This window comes from Cetorhinus maximus, chromosome 1 (genome assembly GCF_964194155.1).
Source record: "Cetorhinus maximus chromosome 1, sCetMax3.hap1.1, whole genome shotgun sequence".
NCBI lineage: Eukaryota > Metazoa > Chordata > Chondrichthyes > Lamniformes > Cetorhinidae > Cetorhinus > Cetorhinus maximus.
In genome coordinates, this window is record NC_135879.1 from 89,675,835 (window position 1) to 89,692,768 (window position 16,934).

At 40.9% G+C, this 16,934-nt stretch overlaps 1 protein-coding gene across 1 annotated transcript in view; it reads left to right on the forward strand.

Annotated features, from left to right (window-relative positions):
• Positions 1–16,934, forward strand: part of fras1 (Fraser extracellular matrix complex subunit 1) — a 562,738-nt gene that overhangs the window by 454,372 nt on the left and 91,432 nt on the right. The window contains exons 52-55 of the mRNA XM_078543632.1: positions 3,789–3,939; positions 5,685–5,844; positions 8,890–9,058; positions 16,306–16,552. Of these exons, the coding sequence (XP_078399758.1) occupies positions 3,789–3,939; positions 5,685–5,844; positions 8,890–9,058; positions 16,306–16,552 (727 nt within the window). The remainder of the gene's footprint in view (positions 1–3,788; positions 3,940–5,684; positions 5,845–8,889; positions 9,059–16,305; positions 16,553–16,934) is intronic.

Genomic DNA, 16,934 nt, shown 5'->3' on the forward strand with positions numbered 1-16,934 from the left:
CATGTTTAATTCCATAAATGTTAGCCATTGCTTGTCTACCATCGTATCTTTTAATGTAGTTTCCCAATCTACCTTAGCCAACTTGCCCCTCATACCTACGTAGTTTGCTTTGTTTCGTGATGAGGTTAGGTGGATCTTTTGCTTTGCTAAGTAGCAATTTACTGGGTAAACTGTTGAATATATATTTCTCAGTGACTAAAATTTCAAGTTATTGATGGGAGTAAACAGTTGTATATAAGGTACAAAGATAAGTAAGGAAGGAGCATTGCTTACATTTCTCTTTGCAAGACTTGGAAAAATGGGACTAATTACAGGATCTGGCAGATGCAGTTTACCATTCCATCCAAATAAATCATTTTTGCAGCTGAAAATGAATTATCAATGTTGTCACTGTCCTGTCCGTTATCGGATAATCTTTCTATTGCCTGTTCCATTTCTTGGCAGGTTGTAATGCTAACATTACAGAGGTCCAGTTTATTTATCAGGATAAGTTTTAATTTGACCATCCATATTAAAATAAATAAATAATAAAAAGGAAAGTTATCTGAAAGTCTACAAGCAGGTGAAGAAAGAAGTGGGAGTCTGGGGTCATTAATAAGTAGAAGAAGTATTGGGAATGAAAAAGGAACTGTTTAACTGCAGTAAGAGTAAAAGCTCACAAATCAGGTGAAAACAGTGCTGACGGTGGATCTGAGACAGGGAGCTATAAGATTTGCTCCAAAGAGCCATCTGGTGGCCATAGTGTGCAATTGCATTGTGGCATCGAAATAGGAAGAATGAGGGGGAAATGTAGAAGTCGGGATTTATAGTGACAAAAGTTGAAGAGAAAGCTTAGCCAAAAAAATGGCATGACAACAGGAATTTAGGTAGTGAATTTTCATCACTCTCTTAGGTCACTCTTAATTTTAATCAAAATATAGTTATCCCTACATTTATTCTAATTCATCGGATGTCTTGAATTTGTATCTGATTGGCTGATTATAATATGATTGTCTCACAGTGCCGATTTCCATTTTCTGTAGAGCTGCAGCAGACAAAGTAAGCTTAAGACAAACTTAAAAACAAAGTAATAGTTCCAGTAAACCTAAGGCATTTTAAACTTTTTAAGCACTGACTTTTACAATTAGTGTAATTTATGCTTTCGACATAACAACAGCAACTTGCATTTATGTAGCATCAAACACAGGTATGGAGGGACGAGGTCATTTAAAACAAAGCTAAGAATTTTAAAATCGCGGCTTTGCTTAAGTGAGAGTCGGTGTGTTTATGCCTCTTTGTTGAATGCACATAATCTTAAATAACCTAATTTAGCTCCTTCTTTCCCAGGAAAATACCAGTCCTGTTGTCCCCAACTTGTTAATTCACTTGTCGAATCAAATAAACCCAGGGTTCTGATCTGCTACCAGATCTCTAATTGGCTCAAGCACTCATTTAAGTAACACTGAGCACCTACATTCTGGGCAGAATTTTCTGTTTGGCGTGTGGGGGCGGGCCCCGCATGCCGACGCGTAAAATGACGCACGGTGACGTTTGGCGTGCAGCCTGACATCACTGTGCGCCATTCTGATCTTCCATTCAGCGGGCGTGCTCCGGAGGCAGCTGCGCACCCACTGAACTGTCAAAGGCCTGTTAAGGCCATTAGTAAACTAATTGACAGGGCTACCCGTCCAACCTTAAGGTTGGTGGGCAGGCGAAGAGCCCAAGCGGCCCTTGCATTTTTCTTGAAACCTCATCCATGGACGGGATGAGGTTTCGTGAAAGTTTTATTGAATAAATAAAATTTTTTTTTGACAATTCTTAAACATGTCCCAGCTCATGTGACATTATCACATGAGGGGACATGTCTGAATAATTTTTCTCGTTTCTTTTCTGAAACTTTAAAACTGAACTTAAAATCTCCCTGAGGCACAGAGCTGCCTCAGGGAGATTGCTGCGCTCTTTCGAGTGCATGCACGTAAAATGGCAGCATGCAGCTGGTCGCGGGTGGCGGTCAGCTCCCTGCCCGCCCACACCCGCTCCCGACCAGCCCGCCCGACAGGGAGAAAATTCTCCCCAGCTATAACAGAATTTTTTTTTGTTTTAAATGCAAATAAAGTTTGATAACCCTGTCTGAACCAATGTACAATTTCATATAAATAAATATGAAACTATAAATAAAAACCTATAAAGAATAAATAAAAACTATAAATAAATTTGAACTCAGAAATAGAAAAACAGATTTCCTGCTGGTTTCTTTTTTGAATGATGATAGCAGCGTAATAAAACAAACTTGAGTAAGATAGATGCATCATTTAAATTTGTGTTTAAAACTAAGTTTAACACAGATTAAGGCTTGGATTTTTCCTGAATTGGGCTGACTCTTGAGGCATTTAAAAATGACGATTGGGCCCCAACTCTTGAATTCCCGCCCTCTTTCACAACGCCAGCAGTTTTCGCCAGCTTGGTTTAAGGGTGCAGATTGTAGCCCACACGCTGCACTCCTGAGCTGGCGGGTTCCATTGTAGGGGTAGGCAACTCGTACAACCCCTGCCACCGAATTTTGGCGGAGGTGGGCCAGATTCTCCATGACCCATTGTTCACGGGCCCTCAGAGGAGCCGTGAATCATAGTCTGGGTTCGGGAACCTTTTCGAAGGTAAGTTTAAAGAGTCTTATCCATGCCACCTCCTTGCTCCTTCCACGCTCCTCATGCCCCTTCCAGGCCCTCCATGGCCACTCACCCAGCACTCATTGGTTCCGTACATAGTACATACTGGCTGAGTGAGCATGGACGGGGCATGTAAGGGCCATGGGGTTGGCATGGGAGAAATGGGGAGTGGGTGGCAGCTGACAGGGTGTGAGGAGTGGTATCTAGAGAACCTAACAGCTTTTAAAACAACTGGACAATGTCCCAGAGAACTGAGGCGGGCCTTCTAAAAGCCCGCCTGGGCACCACCGGCCCCCGTGGCTGCCTCTGATCTGCTTCTAGGGTTGGTGGCCCAACTCACTCCTGCCCCTGCATCCCCGGAGTGAAAATAGCATGTGACAGAGCTCTTTAAATCAAAGCGGGTGTACTGAGTCGAAAAATCTGGCCCTGATTTTTTTAATTGTGTGGGTAATTTTTTAATTGCTAGATGAGCTGAATTTATATTGTATTTATGTACTAAAAACAATAAGATTCAATTTTGATTGAGTTATCTTTTTAAATAATGCATGTGGTACAAAAAGATTTCTTGATAGCAAACCACTGCATATAAAATTTAATGCAGCCGTGGACACTACCTACACAGTTGAGCACGAGTATCTGAAGTCCTGTACAGCCATGGAATAAATGTCAGATGACTATTGCCGGGCCTAATAGAATGAGAATTGCTAGCTCAGAGGATCATAATCATTTATTCCATATGTTTAATTTTGCTTTGTTTCCGAATTCAACAGCACATTTATCTCCTGAAACAGTTCCTGGGACAGAATTCCAATTATATGCACTTTGCTGTAAACACAAAAAAATAGAAATTTTCTTGGAGATCCTCCTACTCTGCCCACTTTACTTAAGCACAAATTCAGTAGAAAATCCAGGTCGACACGTAAACAGATTTTCTGTTGATCTTCTGCCGAAGTCGAGGCTGGAGAGAGAAGCATTGAGGAAATGTTTGGCAAATATTGGAACATAACTCAAGGGAATTATTATACACTGATTTATTTATACTGATATACTTAAAATACATTTCCATACAAAATTTATATAATTTAAATATATTATTATATTATTTTGCATATTTTCTGTGAAATAATGATCCTTCTAATTCAGGCCATTAACCTGATCACTAAGAGGGAACTATTGACCATGGATCCTGACACTGAAGACAAGCAGCTGATTTATGAGATTACCACAGAACCAAAGCATGGGTACCTGGAAAGCAAACTGAGGCCTGGAATCCCCCTGAAGACTTTCACACAAGGTGAGTTCTTGTGCATTATTTCTGTTGATCCTCATATGCAAACAGAGTATGCTGTTTAAGACCAAAGCGGTACACTGTAACATACAATACAGGGTGGCACTGGTGACTCCTTTATTTAAAAGAGGGTAGAGACTAAATCATCACTCACTTTGTACATCTTAGTCAATGTACTTCTTCCTGCATTGTACTGTTATTCCAGGTGTTACTGAGTTGGATTTGAGGGTGTAACTAGTAGGGTAGATTGCACAATATTTAGCACCATTTGCAACTCCTCAGACACTAAGGCAGTCATGTCAATATGCAACAAGACCTGGAGAACATTCAGGCTTGGGTTGATAAGTGGCAAGTAACATTTGTGCTACACAAGTGCCAAGCAATGACCATCTCCAACAAGAGAGAATCTAACCATCTCCCTTGACATTCAGTGGCAGTGCCATCGCTCAGTCCCCCGCTATCATCATGCTGAATGTAGGTCACCATTGATCAGAAGATTATGAACATATGATATAGGAGCAGAAGTAGGCCATTCGGCCCCTCGAGCCTGCTCCGTCATTCTAATTTTGTGAAATAATCTTTTGTGTGGCACCTTATCAAGCGCTTTTTTGAAAATCCAAGTGCACTACACCAACTGGTTTGCAAGGATAATACCAGAAACTGAGAGAATATACCTATCAGGAAAGACAGAACATTTTTGGATCTTTTCTCTCGAAATGAGAAGGTTGAGGCGTGAACTGATAGAGGCCTTTAAGATTAATGACTTAGCTAAGGGGACAGTGAATATATCCAAGTTTCCTGGCGATATACAGCTAGGTGGGAAAGTAAGTGGACGCAAAGAGCCTGCAGAGGGATATGAACAGGTTGGGAGTGTGGGCAAGAACATTGCAGATAGAATACTATGTGGCAAAGTGTGAAGCTTTAGACTTTAGTAGGAAAACTGAAAAGCAGAATATTTCTTGAATGGTGAGATACTGGAAATATTTGTATTCAGAGAGACTTGGCTGTCCTTGTAAATGAATCACAGAAGGTTAACGTGCAGATACAGCAAGCAATTAGGAAGGCAAATGATATGTTAGCTTTTGTTGCAAAAGGATTGGAGCATAATAGCAAAGAGGTCTTACTACAATTATCAAGAGCATTAGTGAGGCCACACCTGGACACTGTGTCAGTTTTGGTCTCCTTACCTAAGGAAGAACATAATTGCCCTATGGGAATGCAACAAAGGTTCTTTCAACTGGTTTCAGGGATGAGGGGATTGTCCTGTGAGGAGAGGTTGAGCAGAGTAGCCCTATATTCCTGGAGTTTTGAAAAATGAGTGGTAATTGATAGGGTAAATGCTGAAAAAATATTTCCCCTGGCTAGGGAACCTAGAACATGGTAACTCTTTCAGAATAAGGGGTCAGCCATTTAGAGGAGAAATTTCTTTACTCAGAGGGTTGTGAATCTTTGGAGAGATGTGAACCCTCAATCATTGAGTGTATTCAATACAGGTCGATAGATTTTTGGATGCTAAGTGAATTAAGGGATATGGGGATACTTACTGAAGAGCTCTTGAAACTGTGCACACATTGGTCTTCAGCGAGAAGTGCACTGGAAAGGCCTTTTTGGTAAACTGTTGTTCCATTTAGCATTGTGCAAATCTAATGACTTTCAACAGTACTTTTGAAAACATGTGTGAAGGATAAGACTTTAAGAATGATGTATATTTTATGTGTAATATGCTGTGTGTAAATTTTATTATCTTGCAGAGGATATTAACTTGGGTTTGATCTGCTACATTTTAAATGAAGATAAGATTCAAAAGACTATGGACACATTCAAGTTTTTGGTGAAAGATAGCAAACCTAATATTGTCAGTGATAATGTGTTCCACATCCAGTGGTCTCTAATCAGCTTTGAATACACCAGGTTGGCATCCTTTTATATACTGTTGTTTTATTTCTCGCGTCTTCCAACTTTACAACAGTAACCACACTACAAAAGTGTCCCGTTAGTTGTGAAGTGCTTTGGTTGTTCTGAAAGCCACTATATAAGTGCAGCCAAATGCACAAACATTGGAATTGGTTGAAGCTGCACTGTTTTACAGGAACTTCCATGACCCACAAAACCTTGATTCATTTTCCTGTGTCAAGATTAGCAGGTATTCAGGGCTACAGCATGCGAGAAGAATTGAGGTGATCTCGTAATGTAATTAGTGTTGCAGCAAGTGAAGAGGCAGAAAGGAGTTAAGGGAGCGAAAAAGCCCTGAAGACTCCCAAGCCTCTCGGGGTAGTTGGTTAAAGCCCAAGCTGAGCTGCCCATCCAACCCTAAGGTTGACAGGCAGGCGAAAGAGTCCAGGTGGCTTTCGCATCTTTCGTGGAACCTCATCCATGGGCGGGATGAGGTTTCATTAACGTTTTTATAGTGTTTGAAAAATTTTTACTAAAATTAATGGACATGTCGCAGCTCATGTGACAGTTTCACATGAGGGGACATGTCCTTAAATTTAAAAAAAACTCTTTATTCAATGTTTTATAAGTGAAAGTAATCTCCCTGAGGCACCTCGATTCAGGCAACCCCCCACCCGCCCGCACAGGGAGCGCTCAGCGCTTCTGGGCGCATGTCATGCTGGGCAGGCCTTAATTGGCCCACCCACGTAAAATGGCGGCATGCAGCCGATTGGGGGTGCAGATCAGCTGTGCGCATGCCCGCCCCTGCACAACCCCCCCCCCAACAGGGAGAAAATTCTCCCCAGAATGTAAGAAACCTAACAAGAGACGATTGGCCACTAAAGAGAAGCAAAAGTAGGGGAATGTTTAGGAAATAATGACCATGCTTTAAGATAATAGTTGAGGAGGACATAATTATGTCGAAGGCCATGATTTTGAGGGGCTGAGAATATAACTCATGAAAGTAAAAAGGATCACAGTTTTGGCAAACAATAATGTAGACCAGCAATGGAAAACATTTCACAAAAGTGTTCAATGGCTAGGAAAAATATATTCCACTAAAAGCATGAACATGCTAAACACTAAAAAGATACCATGGGTAAATAAAAACATAAGGAAAAAGTTTAGTTTAGGAAAGAGACGTATTAAGTATATGAAAAGTGAGAGAACATGATAAGGAAGAATGCAAAAAGATTAGGAATTAAGTCAAAGAAACAATTAGGAAAGCAAAGAGGAACTATGAAAATAAATTATCAAGGAATATAAATCAAAAGGGTAAAATATTCTACAGGCACATAAATTAAAAAATGAAAATTGAGATGTGAATAATTTTTCCAAGTGATTGACAGGATAGTAGAGAAAGTAGAGAAGTAATGTTAAACTTGGATCGAACCTTGCTTAGATCACACTTGGAGTAATGTGTACATTTCTGGTTGCTTCTGGACACTGAGGCACTGGAGAAGATGCAAAAAAGGTTTGCAAGAATGATACCAGAAAAGCAAGGTTATACCAATCAGGAAAGAATGCACAGGTTGGGCCTCTTTTCCTTTGAAAAGAGAAGGCTGAGGGGTGACCTAATAGAGGTCTTTAAAATCATGAAAAGCTTTGATAGAGTAAACACTGAAAGAGTAACTCCACTTGTGGGGAAGAGCAAAACTGAAGGCCATCAATATAAGATAGTAACCAAGAAAGCCAAGAGGGAATTCAGAAGAAACATTTTTACCTAGACATTGATGTGGAACTTTCTACCACAAAAGTGATTGAGGCAAATGGCATTTAAGGGGAGGCTAGATGAAGGAGAAGGGAATAGAGGGCTCTGTTGACAGATTTAGGTGAGGATGAGATGGTTGCTGATGGAAGCAAGAGTGAAAATAGCAGATGCTCTTACCACAATCTTTCAATCCTCCTCGGTGAGGATGAGATGGTTGCTGATGGAAGCAAGAGTGAAAATAGCAGATGCTCTTACCACAATCTTTCAATCCTCCTCGGATTAATTTAGGTTAACAGAATACGAGCACCAGGTTTGTAAACTTAATAAGTAAATAACTGTTTATTGAACAAACAGTTGTTAACCAGTGGAAAAAGAAAGAAATATAAACTGCTAATTTCTAACACTGTAACTTAAACTCTACCCCCTTCTTAAATCCCTATACACACACACACACATATACACACACGCACACACACACGATATAAAAGACACACAAAACATGGATTTTAAGGGTGGGATAGAACATTTCGATAGCACCAATTCCGGAGTACAGGATTTGATGGGTTGATTTTGATCGATGTCTTCCAAACACCTTTCAGTTCTTGTTGATGACATAAAGTGGTCTTCCAGCACTTTCAGTCTTTAGTTCACTGGTTGAGCACTTGCCTTTCAATGTATAACAGTTGTTTTCCCCTTTTTCTTTTTACAGGGGTATCCTCAGAGAGAGAGCAGGTTATAGAGCTATGAGGAAGAGAGATTTTTAGATGCTTTCTCTTTGCAGGCCAGGAGCTTTCTGCTGCACTGTTACCACACAAAAGCCTGGTCACCTGGTCAGGAGCCAATTAAAATGCTGTTGTCAGGCAGCTGCCTTGGTCCAGAACTCCTTTCTGGCACCATCCTGTCTCTCATGGCACACTCTGTTCCAGGACTGAAACATTGTATATATCTCTCGTCCTGTTCTTTAAACTGCAGCCATTGTAATTCTACCTCACTCCAACAGAAAATAAACAGATATGTTCTTTACAACTGTCCAATAGAAATAAAAAGAAATGTTCCTTACAGTTTCAGCCAAACTCTCCATATTCCCTAGTGATAGTTAACTCAGTGAAGCCCCTCTCCCCTCCACACCAACATTATATAAATGACTGACTATCAATAGTTAATGTTTTCATTATTAAACGTCTAATTGTCATCTTCATGTCTATTTCTTGCACTATATTTTTGATTATTCTTTGAGTTTGTTTAATGGCATAAGGACAATGATTGTGTTTTCTTAAAAAAAAACCTGATCTCAGCCATTGTCCTGTTTGCAGTTACAACGTCAGTGAAAAGGCAGGCTCTGTGAGTGTCACAGTGAAGAGGACTGGGAACCTCAATCAGTACGCCATTGTGCTGTGCCGTACTGAACAGGGGTCAGCAACTTCTACTTCTGGAGCTGGCTCAAAGCTGGGCCAACAGGATTATGTAGAGTACGCAGGGCAGGTATGTGCAAGATTGATCTGTACGGTGTACTAGATATGTATTAGGTGTCAACAGAATAAGTAAAAGATGAAATAATATCTGATGGTTGCTTGTCTGAACTTGTTCCTTTAAATTAAAAAAAAAATTTTTTTGCATTGACAGCTAAGTGCTTCTTTCTGATGCAAAGTTGGATGGATGCCGGGTATGCGGGAAGGTTTGCTGGGGCTGGTCCTGATCTGTCACTGTAACTTCACACTGAGTTTCAAGCACATTTCTATTGAGTTACTGGCAGTGGGACAGGAGCAGTTCCCAGGAAATATTTTCCTGCAATCACAAATTTTAGCAAAAAAGTAAACACGGACATACGTGGGAAAAAAATACTTGATATTTGCACCTACTTTTTTACTAAAACTTTCAAATAGTGGAAATTGTACCCCGAAGGAAGCAAAATTTCTACCAAGCAGCCTTGGGTTAATCTTGCAATCTAGATTCTCTATTCCTGGTATTGTTTAGTGGCTTTTGCTCATTTTAACTACTGGTGGTGGCGAAAGCAAACATTTCATTGGCTGTAATATTTGAGTGTAAAGGAGAATCGGTTAGGACATAAAACAGGAAGCGAATTTGATATCACCTGTATTACTCCATCGCTCAATCAAATGAAAGCATGCTACTTGCACCCAATTTCCAACGATCATCTTATTTGCATAGCTTCATGTGCAGTTTTAGATGAACACAACGAATACAGTAGCAGTGGGAGTGGAAAATTGTGCATAAATAACATTTGAAAAGAAGGATCAGACTTAGAAAATATCTCAACCCAGTATCAGTCTTTACTAAAGCTGAAGTGGAAGAGACTACAAAGTGACTGGTGAAAATGAAGGGAGAGGAAGCCCAAGGGTAGAATCGTCTGTCCCTGCTGGAGTCGGGTGTGCTCAGTGGTATGAGCGGACAATATGGCGAGAAGGCCAAAAATCCGTTTCACAACTTTGTCAAACCGGTTTGCAATTGTCTGCTCAGCTGGTCAATGGCGGGCCGTGTTTCCCACCATCGGACATCAGGAACCTCATTGTAATACATCTGCATTTCATGATAAAGCTAGCACGCCAGACTCATCCCCCCACGCTGGATTGTCAGCCAATCATGCCGAACTGTTTCACAACTGCGCATAAGTGACGTGCACCTGGCGAGCTGCCCTTAGCTCGGGACTTTGAGGTTTGTTTGCCCATCTTGCTTTGGGCAGCACTCGCAGTCGTCAGCGCCAGGCCCCAGTACTAGGGTAGAAGGGAACTGTCCGGTGGGACGGGCTTCACTTGAGCCAGGCTGGGACCAGTGTCCTGGCAAATCGAATAACTAGGGCTATAGAGAGGGCTTTAAACTAAATAGACTGGGTAGGATTCTGGAGAGGGTATACTTAGGCTTACAAAGCAAAAGGATATGGCTGCCTTGCGGGGCAGCTATTTAGATAGTAATACCCAGAGTGTGACAGAAAGGGGCAGAGTGTACAAACATTAAAAAACAGCAGCAACTATAGGGTCAAAGGGGTAAAAAATGGTAAAAAGGCAAAAATGTGTGGCTCTTTATTTAAATGCATGTAGTACTTGGAACAAAATAAATGAATTAACGGCACAAATAGGTGTTAATTGATATGAGTTTATAGCTATTACAGAGACATGGTTACAAGGAGATCAAAGCTGAGAACTAAATATTCAGGGGTATGTGACTTTTCGAAGGACAGGCAGGAAGGAAAAGGTGGTGGGATAGCTTTGTTAGTACAAGATGGAATAAGTATGATAGCAAGAAATGATCTTGGATCGGAAGATGTAGAGTCCTTATGGGTGGAGGTAAGAAATAACAAGGGGAAGAAGATACAGGTGGGAGTAGTCTATAGGCCCCCTAACAGTAGCTATACTGTAGGACAAAAACTAAATCAGGAGATAATGAGGGCATGTAAAAAAGGCAGTACATTAATCATGGGTGACTTTATAATCTTCTTGTAGATTGGGAAAAACAAATTAGCAGAGGCAGCCACAAGCAAGAATTCATAGAGTGTAATCGGGACAGTTTCCTCGAACAATATGGTGTGGATTCAACCAGGGATCAAGCTATTTCGGATCTGGTAATGTGTAATGAGGCAGGTTTAGTAAATGATCTCAGAGTAAAAGATCCCCAAGGAAACAGTGACCATAACATGGTAGAATTTAGCATTCAGTTTGAGAGTGAGAAACTTGGGTTGGAAACAACTGTGGTAAACTTAAATAAGGGTAATTACAATGGAATGAGGGCAGAGTTGACTGGAATGGACTGGAGTTTAGCAGAAAAGACGGTTGATGAACAATGGCAGATGTTTAAGAAAATATTTCTTGACTCACAAAAAAGATATATCACAGTGAGGAAGAAGGATTCTAGGAAGGGGATAAATCAACCATGGTTAACCAAGGAAGTTAAGGATAGTATCAAATTGAAAGAAAAAACATACAATGCAGCAAAGATTAATGGTAAGCTAGATGATTGGGAAAGTTTTAAAAAACAACAAAAAATGACTTAAAAAAAATGAAGAGGGAGAAAATAAACTTTGAGGGTAAACTAGCAAGTAATGTAACAATGGACAGTAAGGTCTTCTTTAAATATATAAAAAGGAAGAGAAACCCAAAGTGAACATAGGCTCCTTAGAGAATGAGGCTGGGCAAATAATAATGGGGAACCAGGAAATGGCAGAGGAGTTGAATAAATACTTTGCATCAGTCTTCATGGTAGAAGACATTAATAGCATTCTGAAAATACTATGTACTCAAGGGACGGGAAGAATTAAATACAATAGCTATTACTAGTGAAAAAGTACTAGGGAAACTAATGGGGCTAAAGGCTGATATGTCCCCTGGACCTGATAGGTTGCACCCTAGGATATTGAAGGAAGTAGCTACAGAGATAGTGGATGGACTGGTAGTAATTTTGCAAGAATCTTTAGATTCTGGAAGAGTCCCAGAGGATTAGAAGACTGTCAATGTAACACCTTTATTCAAAAAAGACAAAAAGCAAGTAACTATAGGTCAGTTAGCTTCACATCTGTCATTGGGAAAATGTTAGAGTCTGTTATAAGGGATGTAATAGCAGAGCATTTAGAAATACATAATATAATCAAGCAGAGTCAGCATGGCTTCATGAAGGGGAAATCATGCCTGACAAATTTATTAGAATTCTTTGAGGAGGTAAAAAGCAGGATAGATAAAGGCGGACCAGTAGATGTAATATATTTGGATTTCCAAAAGGTGTTCGATAAGGTACAGCACATAAGGCTACTTAACAAGATAAGAGCTCATGGTGTTGGGGGCAGTATATTAGCATGGATAGAGGATTGGCTAACTAACAGAAGACAGAGAGCTGGGATAAGTGGGGGCATTTTCAGGATGATAATCTATAACTATTGGAGTGCCACAGGGATCAGTGCTGGGGCCACAATTATTTACAATATATATTAATGACTTGGATGAGGGAAGTGAATGCACTATCGCCAAGTTTGCGCATGACAAAAATAAGTAGAAAGGCAAGCTCTGAGGATGATACAAAGAGTCTACAGAGGGATATAGACAGGTTAAGTGAGTGGGCAAAAACTTGGCAGATGGAATATAATGTGGGAAAATGTGAGGTAATGCACTTTGGCAGGAAGAATAGAGGAGCTGAATATTATTTAAATGGAGAAAAATTGCAGAGAGCTGCAGCACAGAGGGATTTGGGGGTCCTCATGCATGAATCACAAAAAGCCAGCATATAAATTCAGCAGGTAATAGGGAAGGCAAATAGAATGTTGGCCTTTATTTCAAAGGGTTTGGATTATAAAAATAGAGATGTCTTGTTAAAACTATGCAAGGCACTAGTTAGACCACACCTAGAATACTGTGAACAGTTTTGGTCCCCTTATATAAGGAAAGATATACTAGCATTGGAGCCAGTCCAGAGAAGGTTCACTAAGTTGATCGCAGGTATGGAGAGATTTTCTTATGAGGAGAGGTTGAGTAGCTTGGTCCTGTACTCACTGGAGTTTAGAAGAATGTGAGGTGACCTTACTGAAACATAAAAGATTCCTAAGGGGCTTGACAGGGTAGATGCTGAGAGGTTGTTTCCCCTTGTGGGAGAGTCTAGGATTAGAGGACATAATCTCAGAGTAAGGGGTGGCCCATTTAAAACAGAGATGAGGAAGAATTTTTCTCTTAGAGGGTAGTGAATCTGTGGAATTCCTTACTGCAGAGGGCTGTAGAAGCTGGGTCGTTAAGTATATTCAAGGCTGAGATGGACAGATTTTTAATCAGTAAGAGAATCAAGGATTATGGGTAAAAGGCAGGAAAGTGGAGTTGAGGATTATCAGATCAGTCGTGATCTTCTTGAATGGTGGAGCAGACTTGTTGGGCCGAATGGCCTACTTCTGCTCCTACATCTTATGGACACCCCAGCACTTTTAGGGGGGCTCAGGTGCATGTCTCTACCTACCAGACCAGCCATAAAGCGGTGTTGGTTTTGTATGGCTGCAGGGCTAGGGCTTGCTTGGGGAAGGCGGAGAAGCAGCCTCAAGCAAGGGAAGAGGCTGCAGGGTGAGGGCTGTACTGAGGAAGAGGGGTATCCCATGGGTTGTGTGGGAGCACAAGTTGATTTGTGCAAGTGGCCTCAAGATGATGAGGACTAAGGAGGCAGTCTCCAGAGGAACTGAGGCCAGGTGGAGATATGAGGGTGTGTTTGAAAGAGTAAACGGTGATGCCCCTTGAGCTGGTAGTGAATGAGATGCCAGTGAATGTGTGATGGGCTTGAGTGTGTGAGTTTAGAGTGATGAGATGGTTGCCTTACCCTGGTGGCACAGATGAGACCATTCATCCTCTATCTGCATTGGATGGCCAACCTCTTCTGTGCAGCATTGCACTGATCACCATTGCCGTTGCCTACCAAGCCAAGAGTTGCTGCCCTCCTGTGGCCAAAGCCAGGTAGGGGACATCACAGCGGGTCTCCACAGTGTCCAAAAGGTACTCAAGGGACGTGTCACTTAACCTGGAGGATGCAATCTTCTTGCCTTTCAGGGCCATGTCTTCTTTGCTGCAGTTTTGGGCTGGAAGCACTGAGCACGGCTGTACTTTAAATGTGGCACCTGGCGTGATGAAGTGGCTAGGTGACGGCGTGGTGGGCAAATCGGAGCCTGTCTGCCATGGAAACGGCGTGTTTCCCGGGAATGCATAATTAATGACGTGGGTTTGGGATGATACAGTGTGAGAAGCCGCCATTGCGGCTGGCACAACTGCACTTAGTACAAATCTGGGACGATTCCACCCCAGGGTGCATACATCAATTTGCATGGGAGTAACAAAGCAATCCAATACCCAACCACTTGTCTTATGGCTGCTGATATGAAGATGAAGCTGCTTGTGAGAGAAGTAAGTTGTATTTCCCATCACCCCAGTCCATATCAAAATTTCCATAGGTCAGCATTATTGCGTGCCAGTGTGAGGTGAAGCCATATTTCCAGGCACAGCACAGCATTACTTTCACCGAATATGCCAGCTTTGTGTTTGCTGCGGATGAACTTGCAGCAGATGGCTGAACTCTGCAGCTGGTTCTCTGTTGACCTGGACCATTACCAAAGTCATTGCAGGCAAGTATATCCATGCATATAGCTATGGTTAGTGAAAACTTGGCATGTGAAACCAATCAGCCTGTGCTTCCTCTTGATCACCCAGGCCTTATTTTATGAGGTGTCACAGAAAGCTTGACAAATAGAGGTTGGTGTGTTCAAGGAAGCATCCACTATTATAATTAGTCAAACATTCACACGTCTTATTGCTGCCTTTGGGTCCACACAAATGGGTATCCTTTGGGAATAAGAGGCAACTTCACCTTTATCGAGAGATGCGGGGGTGCAGGTATGAGCAAGTAGAGGCAGACCACTTCTCATGCAGCGTCAGCGCACCTTCTTCCAAATATCTCACAAAGGGAGATTCTTATTGGAAAACTATTGGAGCCAATAATGATGCAATGGTTGGCACAAAGGCTCATAAAAACCTAATATCAATAAGGAAAAATCATGAAGAAAAAGGTTAAGGCTGAAATGTACCTTCATTAATAAATTATATTCTTGCAATGACTTTCCATATACTCACCACTGCCTAGCAATCATTTCACATGGGTGTGATTTACGTGCTACATAGCAGAATGCCAGGAACTGGCATGTAATCCAGCCCTATCCCTAAATTAATCATCAAATGAAGCATTCACCTTCCTATGCCACTGGTCGTCACCCTCAAAAACTACATCAGAAAGTGGATGGAGTTCCAGCAAAAAGGAACTCCTGCCCATTTTCTGTTCCCTGTTGCCCGATTTATACTGCCACAATGGGTAGCTGGCAGCATTAAATCCAGGTTTATAAATAATTCTGAGAAACTGTTTTGCCCATGGTTTTGTTAATAAGGTTATAATATTTTGTCTGCTTCGTATTTTCACTTTTTACAAGAAACTTACAGATTTTCACTCATAAAGTGGTTATGTATGACTAGGTAATACCTGATGGAATGCTTACATGTTAATCCATGGATGATAACCATCATTAACTGTTGATGACATATCCATTATATATCCTTTGCAACCTGCCATTTAATGGTATCTGTGTGCAGGATGATTAATGTCTGCCCTATCATTTAGAAATTGGTACGTGGCACTGCTTGGTCACATCCTACAAAAAGAGTACTAGAAATGTTACCTTCCTGATAACTTAGTTCAGAAATGCATTATCAAATGTGTGACTGACCCATACAGGTCTAGCAGGTCCTAACGTATAATGAATTCACTGATTTAAGCTGGGTTAGTAACTGAGAATAATAATTAACAGAAAATGTTCTGTAGCTATTTGCTATTCATTGACTTCTGCTGAAAAGTGTACAGGTCTGTATATTGGAAGAGGAGAGGATCAGCTCTCAGGTGATGCCTCCTATAACTAAATACCCTGTTCACACCCACATGTTTAGGCTCCTATATGAAGATAATTTGGGAAAGTAAAAGTGGACTGTATCCATGGAGGCTCTAGAACTACAAATTTGTGTCAACTCCTTAAACAGATGAGGAAGAAAACTAGGGACGGGGAAGAATATATTTGAAGAGAAGGTTAATGTTCTATGGAGGTGGAGCAGTAATGTTTTATTGTAAGAATGCCATGAGAACTGACAGGTAACAATGACCTGGACTTCCTTTGTACAGGATTAAAGACATTAAGCAGTCTCCATATGTTTGTTCTTCAAAAGGTTCAATTTGATGAGAGAGAAGATACAAAGGCTTGTACTATTATTATAAATGATGACCAGGTTTTTGAAAACATTGAAAGCTTTAACGTGGAGTTGAGCATGCCTGCATATGCCTTGCTTGGGAAGATTACCAGAGCTACAGTGAATATCAATGACACAGAAGATGAGCCCACACTACAGTTTGACAAGAAACTATATCGAGTTAATGAAAGTGCTGGATTCTTGTTTGCTCCAGTAGAAAGGAAAGGTCTGTATTAATCTCTTTTCTTTGAACTATAACATTAACTAAAGGGAAGTATTATGACACAGCCGATGGTAAAGGCTGAGTTGTTGAAATCCCAGAGGGAAATTTTAAATAACTGTCAGAACCCGTTTTTGTAATTTGTTTGTTTCCAGATGCAGGCTTTGAATTCAGTAGTAATAAGACCACTGAGTCTCAAGAGGTTTTTTATAAAACTAAATTAGACATTTAATTATACAAGAAAAATTGTAAGCACATACATATGTCTAGAAAATTACTACTATAATAACTACAAAAATCCCCTAATTAATCTGACTCTCAGTTATGCCCCCATTAAGGCAACAGTAAAATCATAGATTTAAAGAGACCCTGGGCAAAGCACATTTGA